At 52.2% G+C, this 8,694-nt stretch overlaps 2 protein-coding genes across 2 annotated transcripts in view; one reads left to right on the top strand and one right to left on the bottom strand.

Annotated features, from left to right (window-relative positions):
- Positions 1–3,295: 3,295 nt before the first annotated feature.
- Positions 3,296–5,240, top strand: Avpr2 (arginine vasopressin receptor 2; the record flags this gene model as incomplete). Its single annotated transcript, XM_026778345.1, has 2 exons — positions 3,296–4,202; positions 4,386–5,240. Coding segments are annotated over 2 exons (1,113 nt in total), but the record flags the coding sequence as incomplete, so codon positions are not given.
- Positions 5,241–5,281: 41 nt separating this feature from the next.
- The window catches only part of Arhgap4 (Rho GTPase activating protein 4), a 15,974-nt gene continuing 12,561 nt past the window's right edge, over positions 5,282–8,694 (bottom strand). Inside the window, exons 15-22 of the mRNA XM_005371794.2 lie at positions 8,342–8,476; positions 8,155–8,260; positions 7,830–8,063; positions 7,681–7,754; positions 7,422–7,605; positions 7,012–7,098; positions 6,620–6,719; positions 5,282–5,678 (exon numbers count right to left, since the gene is read on the bottom strand). Of these exons, the coding sequence (XP_005371851.1) occupies positions 5,445–5,678; positions 6,620–6,719; positions 7,012–7,098; positions 7,422–7,605; positions 7,681–7,754; positions 7,830–8,063; positions 8,155–8,260; positions 8,342–8,476 (1,154 nt within the window). The 3' untranslated portion in view covers positions 5,282–5,444. The remainder of the gene's footprint in view (positions 5,679–6,619; positions 6,720–7,011; positions 7,099–7,421; positions 7,606–7,680; positions 7,755–7,829; positions 8,064–8,154; positions 8,261–8,341; positions 8,477–8,694) is intronic.

Below are 8,694 nucleotides of genomic sequence, written 5' to 3'. Positions count from 1 at the left end.
ACCAGGCTGGTCTTGAACTCACAGAGATCTGCCTGCCTCTGCCTCCCGAGTGCTGGGATTAAAGGCGTGCGCCACCACCGCCTGGCTAGAATCAATATTCTTAAAAAGAATTTGGGAGGGGTTCACCAAGTCATTCTGGCTTGGAGGTTTTTTACAAGCTTGTTGTCCAACAAGAGCTACAGATGGAGCTAGCTAAAGCTGCCTGCCTGGGCCTGTCTCCTTTATACTCTCTGCGATGGTTGCTCAGGTCTTCTCATGGTGTGGTAAGGAAGTTGGGCAGCTAACATGGTTGTGATAGATAGAAACCGCATGCCTTGATTTTTCTGACCCAGCCTCAGAAAGCAAGCAGCACTTTTTGGCAGATTATCTTAATCACAAGCAATATGCAAACCTACTCAGATTGTAGGGGGAGGGCTAAATTTCACCTCTTGATGGGAGGTGGCAAGGCTCCAGGAGAACATGTGGGATGGAGTTATTGTTGGGGCTACCTTGGAAAGCCACAATCTGCCACACACCAGTTAAAAGGCAGAGACTATCAACCTTAAACAAAGTAGCTATATGGTATTTCCAAGAAGCACCTTTAAGCATAAATACACGTTGAAAGTCAAAGTATAGAAAAAAATAAACCAAGAAAGCACAGAGCACAGGAAAGCTGGTATGGCTTTACAAATACCAGATAGAGTAGAATTCAGCATAAAGAGTGTTACCAGAAGTAGGAGGGACACTATAGGGGACAAATAACAAGACCTAAAAGCCAAATCTTTCAATACATAAAGTAAAAAATTGTCCCTTTAAAGGGCTCTAGAAATAAATCTTCCAACACAGTTTGATAGTACAACATATGTTTTTCAGGAATTGATCAAATAAAAAAAATCAGTCAGAATATAGATTTAAACAGTATTATCAAGCAAATTAATGTAACTGATATTTAGGGAGCACTATATCCCCATGCGGGATAAACCACTCTTCTTTAGTGCAGATGGGAAATACAGCAACATCAACAAACACGAATAAAGCACAAAGGACGCGGATATCTCTCTATTATAAAGCTGAATTAAAGAGTAACGATGATGGGCTGGCAAGATGGTTTAGTGGGTAAAGGTGCCTATCACCAAACCTGGTAACCTGAGTTTGATTCCCAGGACCCACATGGTGGAAGGAGAAAAATGACTCCCAGAAGTTTCCTCTGACTTACACACACACACACACACACACACACACACACACAGAGAGAGAGAGAGAGAGAGAGAGAGAGAGAGAGAGAGAGATACTCCCCAACCTCACATAAATAAATGTAGTAAAATTTTTTAAAAAAATTAAAGCTATAAAGCTACAATAAGCCAGGCAGAGCTGGGCGGTGGTGGCGCACGCCTTTAATCCCAGCACTTGGGAGGCAGAGGCAGGCGGATCTCTGTGAGTTTGAGACCAGCCTGGTCTACAAGAGCTAGTTCCAGGACAGGCTCCAAAACCACAGAGAAACCCTGTCTCAAAAAACCAAAAAAAAAAAAAAAAAAAAAAAAAAAAAAAAAACCGGGCAGCGGTGGCACAGACCTTTAATCCCAGCACTCAGAAGGCAGAGAGACAGGCAGATCTCTGTAAGTTTGAGGCCAGCCTGGTCTACAGAACTAACTTGAACAGACAGGGAGCCATGGAAAAGAGGAGGAGCTGGTGAATTACAAGTGGCAGGAGTTGGGTGTGTGGGAGAGAGGAAGTCCTAAACATCTGGGTCCCTAAGCTCTTTGCTCAGGTTCTTTCACACGGGACCTTGGATCCTGAGCCTGCTGTTTGTGCACAAATGCAGGAGTCTTCACGTTGGGTGAAGCATGTATTTGAGGGTGTGTGTATGAAGAGAGAGAGAGAAACAAGTAACTATACTGGAGATCAGTCTGAAAAGCCTTCTTCCTCCTGGAATGGGTGCTTACAGGTGGGGCATGAAAAAGAGGGTGCAGGTGCTCCTGGTTCCTACAGGCTCCTGGAGAGGAAGCTGGATCACACATGGGCACATTAGCCCTGGTTTAGCCTCAGCTCCACCCCTTCCCTTCCTGTCCTTCATCTCTGGGCAGACAGCCCTAATTGAGGAGGAGGGTCTTGAATGGTCCTGAGAGGTTCTCCCATCCCCAGGCTTTTGGCACAGGGAGATGAAGATAAAAGAAGGAGCTTGGCTTGGCTAAAGAAGGTCAGGATTTGCCATGAAAAAGCAGTGATTCTGGGTCAGTTCCAGCCTCAGTTTCCCACTTAGGAGATGAGGTCCTGCACTAAATAGTTTCCCACAGCACTGCTGTACCAGATGTTCTAGAAAGATGGACCTGTGGAGTAGGGGCAGGCAGGGTGGAGGCTGCTGCTGCTGAACCAAGATGGGGCCTGCACTTGCGGAAGGTGGTCCTGGGACTGACCAAGGAAGCTGGGGCAGAAAGGGAAATTGGAGAACAGGAACTTACTTCCTGGTAGAAGGAGGAAGGAGGCCAGCCAGACTAGGGGAGGCGGGAGGCTAGGGGAGGAGGGGGAAGTCTCCTGTACAGGTCATTCCCTGAGGCTGGGTTGGGGCGGGGCCGACAATGGAGAACGGATCCGAGTGCTGAGCCACCTTCACGCTGCTGCCCAGCTGCCCAGAAGCCCAGGAGCTGGAGCAGGTAAGGGGCTGTAAAAGGGCTCTGAGAAGCATAGTTGGTCTCTCTTGTTCAGTCCTTAGCCCTCCAATGGTGGTCTATCCAAGTTGCTGTCTGGGCAGGGGGATCTTAGTGTTTACCTCTGATGCCTAATCACCAGTCTGGCTCTTGCGTGCTGCCTGGATGGAATCTGAGTTTCATATGTTGTTCTGTCTGATTGTTCTTTATATTCCTTGTCCAGGCCTAAATAGAGGCTGGACCTCCAACCTGTGAACGCACCTTAAGAGAGGTGCCTGCCTCCTGGCACCTCTATCCTGTGCAGTGACCCTGGACAGCGGGGCTGGCCCCTGGAGTGAAGGCTGAGTTGGGCCCCGTGACAGGTGTGCAGGTCACCTGCAGCCACCCCCACCATGCTCCTTGTGTCCACCATATCCGGTAAGGTTCCAGTCACTGGGTCCTACTACCCCTTGCTTGGATGAGCCAGGTGGGCTAGATGGGTTTGATGAAGCCAAGAAGGCCTTTTTTCTAAAACCTCTTTCCCTTTCTTGTGAGCGGGTTGAAGTCCCTTTTGCTGGGAGCCAGGAAATGGGCAGTAAGACCAACAAGGGGTTTAGGTGTCAGCTGCACAGGCCACCATCCCTGGCGCTGGAATTTTCTCATTCTAGGGAGCCTACAGGGCACCCCACTAACTTGTCCCTCCCCCCTGCCTAGCTGTGCCTGGGCCTTTTTCGCCCCTTAGCTCTCCCAGCAACAGCAGCCAGGAGGAGCTACTGGATGACCGAAACCCATTGCTAGTCCGGGCTGAACTGGCCCTGCTTTCTACCATCTTTGTGGCTGTGGCTTTGAGCAATGGCTTGGTGTTGGGAGCCCTAATACGACGGGGCCGGCGTGGACGCTGGGCACCCATGCACGTCTTCATCAGTCATTTGTGCCTAGCTGACCTGGCTGTGGCTTTGTTTCAAGTGCTGCCCCAGCTGGCTTGGGATGCCACTGACCGCTTCCATGGTCCTGATGCCCTGTGTCGGGCCGTCAAGTACCTGCAGATGGTGGGCATGTATGCCTCCTCCTATATGATCCTGGCCATGACGCTAGACCGCCACCGCGCCATCTGCCGCCCTATGCTGGCATACCGCCATGGAGGTGGGGCTCGCTGGAACCGGCCAGTGCTGGTGGCCTGGGCCTTTTCACTCCTTCTCAGCCTGCCTCAGCTCTTCATTTTTGCTCAACGAGATGTGGGAAATGGCAGCGGAGTGTTTGATTGCTGGGCCAGATTTGCAGAGCCCTGGGGCCTTCGTGCCTACGTCACCTGGATTGCCTTGATGGTGTTTGTAGCACCTGCCCTGGGTATTGCTGCCTGCCAGGTTCTTATCTTCAGAGAGATTCATGCCAGTCTGGTGCCAGGGCCATCTGAGAGGGCAGGGAGGCGCCGCAGAGGGCACCGGACAGGCAGTCCCACCGAGGGAGCCCATGTATCAGCAGCCATGGCCAAGACTGTGAGGATGACATTGGTGATTGTGATCGTCTACGTGCTGTGCTGGGCACCCTTCTTCCTTGTGCAGCTGTGGGCAGCGTGGGACCCAGAGGCTCCTCTGGAAAGTGGGTGTGGGTGTGGCTAAGGCTGGGGGTGAGGGAGGTAAGGGCCTGGCTATAAACATTCAGGTATTCCACCTGCTTTACCTTTATGCCCTACTGGTGGGTTCACATGTGGTGCCCCCATGGCTTGCTAGCATGAGCAAGGGACACCCTAAGCTCCAACCTGGACTCTTCTCTCCTTCATAGGACCTCCCTTTGTGCTGCTCATGCTGCTGGCCAGCCTTAACAGCTGTACCAACCCCTGGATCTATGCTTCCTTCAGTAGCAGCATCTCCTCAGAGCTGCGGAGCCTGCTTTGCTGTGCTCAGAGGCACACCACACCCAGCCTGGGGCCTCAAGATGAGTCCTGTGCCACAGCCAGCTCTTCTCTGACCAAGGATACACCCTCCTGAGCAATCACTGGGCTTTTTCCATCCAAAGGCTCCCTGTAGCTGACTGTCTCGGTTTGGCCCTGGGAGTACCAAGAAAGGGGTACCTTGGCCATCCTTGATCCTCCCTAGGTCTCATTGTCCTCAGGTACACAAGAAGAAATGTTCCAGGACTGTAAGGAAACCCTCAAGTTGACTCCTATGTGCCAGACATGGGAAGCAACTGGAACAGAGGCCTCAAGGTCTGGAGGGGAACAGGGGACAGAGGTGCTTGTGCTTCTTATCCTGGCAAGTACCCTGTGGGTGAAGAAGAATCCCAGGGAGCTGAAGGAAGGACCAGGATGGGGCTAGTAGAACTTCCCATTATTCCTCCCTTCTGTCTATCTCCTTAATAAAAGTTGCAGTTAATTTTCCACGTGGAAAAAGGTTTTTCAGACCAGGTAAATGGTGGATAAAGATAAAGACCCCTCCATACCTATAAATATACATATGGTCAAGAGCATGTGATATGAAAAACCAAGATTGCACTTTTGGAAGCAGGTCCCCAAATGACAACAGGCAGCTAGCTCCATGTCAGAGGACCCTCTTTCCCAGGAGAAGCTGTTGAAGGTGTTCAACCTTCTGTCTTGGTATCTGGCCTCTGGCAGTGCAGGCTCTGGGAGCTGCACTGCACCGGACTCAAACAGAGTGTAGGTTATTACAACAGCAGCCAGTGTAAGGATCTTTATGAATTGCTGCAACTTCCATTCTCTACAGCCATAGCCCAGGGTTTCCCAGCAAAGGTACAGAGGGGCTTGTTTCTAGCCTCCTTCCTTTGCTAATTCTCAAAGAGGCCTAGAGAGAAATGGTGGATTGGTGACTGCTGAGGTAAGCTGCCTCAGAGCGGTTTGCCAATTGAGACTGGACCCTGGGGAGGGGAGGCTGAGGGAGAGACTGGAGCCCCAGGTCCCCGGGAGAAGACTTTGTTTTTGCCGAAGCTGCTGCAGGCCAAGGGCTTCAGGTTTCGTGTTCCTAGACTGGGGGAGGCTGTAGATGCTAGCCCATGTCCTTGGCGGACAGTAGCCTTTCCCAAGAGCTCCTTAAACACAGAGTCCATGTTCTGCGCCACAGCCTAGCAGAAAGGAAAAATGGAGGGCCCAGTGAGTTTCCTCCATTGCCCAAACTGAGGCCTTGATTACCACACTGCCGCCAGTCTCTCTCTCCAGGGGCCATAGAAGAGACTGCTTGAGCCTCCAGGCCACCTCCCCCCCCCTTCATTCCAGCTTTCTTCCTCCAGTCACTTTCAGTGTTGCTTGTGGGACAGTAACTTCGTGGTCTGGTTCTGGAGAAGGGGCCCCTCTGAGTCCTGGGTTCCCCTTCTCCTCACTCCTACTTTTTCTCTGGCTGACAAGAAAGCTTCCATCCATGGGCTCTGGGGCTGTCAACATGCTGGGGACTCCCGGGTCAGTGCTTCCCCTGGGTGTCCCAGCTGCCAGGCTTTAGTGTCTGTGTATTTACCAGCCTTCACTGGGCTCCCTAGGCCTAGGAGTAGGGACACTCTTCCTAAGACTTAGCATCTGTCTTCAGGGATTCTCTGCTCTATTCACAGGGGCTAAAAGGACTCGCCTTATAAAGGTGACTCCCCAAGTTGTACCACTCATCAGAACCTCAGTCAGCTGTCCCTTCTACTTCCCTATCGTCTGTTCTTTTACTCTCCCTGGCTTGCTAAGGACCAAAACCTAGCTCTAGGTGCCAGCCTTGAAGTCTATCCTGGAGCCCCTAGCCCACATCAGCCTAGACAGTCTGGCTTCTCCCTAGCTCACGAGTACCACAGCAGGGCTGATGATCTTCTGCCCTCTTATCTCTGCCTCTGTGTCTCTACCCCTGTCCCTCCCACCCTGTCTCTTCTCCCTTGTCCCCCATGCCCCTCTCTAAATTGTGACTGGACTTGCTAGCGCCAGGTGCCCCTGGACTGGGACTAAGGATAAGAACAATGAGCCTCACCTTGGGAAGGGCAGAGACCATGTAGAAGAGGCGCCCCCTGCTGGTTCCATACCCAGTCCTGGCTCTTACCTTATCTATTTCCACAGGTCGCTCAGGGGAGGTGGGGACCAAATAGTGTCCTCTGTGCCCAGAGGCACCCACAGCCTCACGTGGGATGCCTAATTCCAGCCTACAAGGCACAGATAGGAAGATTGGCAATGGCCCTGGGAAATCCTTAACATAAGCTGGCAGTGCCCATCTTATTCCTCTAGAATCCCTCCCAGTCACAAATAGGGCTGACTCTGTTCTGGACACACTTAGAGTCCTTTATGCAACAATGTCCCCAATCCCATGTGGCCAAAACCGGAGCCCATGCCCTCAAGCTTAACAGTGCAGGTAGCCTCTGATCCACGGTGCCTGCTGCTTCTAACAGCACACACGGCTGAGGGGTCTTTCCAAAAGCCTGTCTTCTCCTGGCTCACCGATTGGTAAACTCCAAGGTCAGGAAGCCCTCTGGTTGGCTCACAGATTCCATCGTGGTCTGCAAACTAGCTGTCTGCTTTTCATCCCTGGGAAGGGAAAAGATTGGCTTTCTTTGTACTCTCTCCTGGCTGGAGCTTGGAGGCCAAATCCCCTGTCCCAGTCAAAGGAGTTGGGAATAGTTATGTTTGGGTGAAACCCAGGCCTATAGATTTTGTTTTAGGGTTGTGGAAGGCAGCAACCTTGGTTAGAACAACTCCTGTTTGAGCATAGCAGAATGTCAGCGACTACTTCCAGAAAGAAGAAGGCCTGGAGACTCTACATTGAGTATAGGCTAAAAAGAAACCATGAATATGACAGGAGATTCCAGGCAGATACAATGAGACTCTCCTCAGGATGTCAGCTCACTCACCCCTCAAGCAGTGTGATGTACTTATGGGGAATAAGTCCCTGCACGCCAGCATGCTCCCCTCGCCACCAGTCACTTGATGCCCGAGCATACAGCCGCAGTACATCGCCCCGCTGGAAGGTCAGCTCCTGGGCAGTGCGGCCAGTATAGGCAAAGCAGGCCACAGCCTCCACAACTCCTTCTGCTTCTGTCAGGAAGAAATGGTCAGGCTGAGGGTAAAGTAAAGGATGGGGCAGAGCCTCCCTGCTCGATCCCTCCTCACCATCCTCCTGAGCTGTGGTCCCAGCTTCCAACTCCAGCTCCGGCTCCCCAGCAAGGCTATCCAACTGGCCATCCCTGATGTTTCAAGCAGAGTAAGGCAGGTTTCCCTCCACTAGATTCCCTCTCCCCCAATAAGCCTCCAAAGCATACCTCAGGCAGCTGGCAGAAGGTGGTGCCATGCACTTCTCATAGATGGGGCCTGGCAGCATGGCCAGGGATGGGAAAACTTGTGCTGGCTGCAGGATAAGAGTCTGTACCAACTGGTTCACCCGGCCCTGCAAGGCTACAGGGTCCTGCCCAGCAGGCACAGGCAACAATGTGGGTCCGAAGCATACAGCCAGGTTGTAGGAGTCCATCATGTTCTCATCGCTGTACTGGGCCAGGCTGGGGAAATATGCAGGTCACAGGCAGGGAGCTATAGCACTAGTGACCCCCTCCAACCCCAAGAGCCAACTGGCTCCCCAGAAGTACTCACTGGTTGAGGAAGGTGAAGAGATATCGCAGAACCACTAGTACGGATCTGGGCAGTCTGGACAGCAGATGGCTCACAGGCTGTATGCGCTCTCCCACAGCCTCCAGTTCTGTGGCCAAGGCAGCCCAAGTAAACTTGTATCCATTAGCATTAGTGGGTGCCCTCCTACCCATCTGGCCTCAGGCCTTACCTGCTGAAGCCAGCAGCTCATTAAACATGTCCAAAGGGAAGAGTGGGGGCTCCAGGCTCCGAAAGTACAGTTTCAGCACCCCAGCCACTGAGTCTAGGTCATGAGCAGTACAACCTTCCACCAGAGGGTCCTCCCCTGTGGAGGGTAACATGGTAAAATGAGGTTACTTGTGCCTACTGAAGCCACTGCCAAACTTATCTATTGGTCCTCACCTCTTTCAGCCGGGCGGTGGTGGCGCACGCCTTTAATCCCAGCACTTGGGAGGCAGAGGCAGGAGGATCTCTATGAGTTCGAGACCAGCCTGGTCTACAAGAGCTAGTTCCAGGACAGGCTCCAAAACCACAGAGAAACCC

This window comes from Microtus ochrogaster, unplaced genomic scaffold (genome assembly GCF_000317375.1).
Source record: "Microtus ochrogaster isolate Prairie Vole_2 unplaced genomic scaffold, MicOch1.0 UNK129, whole genome shotgun sequence".
Taxonomy (NCBI): Eukaryota; Metazoa; Chordata; class Mammalia; order Rodentia; family Cricetidae; genus Microtus; species Microtus ochrogaster.
The sequence above is the reverse complement of the archived record's forward strand: the minus strand, read 5'-3'. Positions and strand labels throughout refer to the sequence as shown.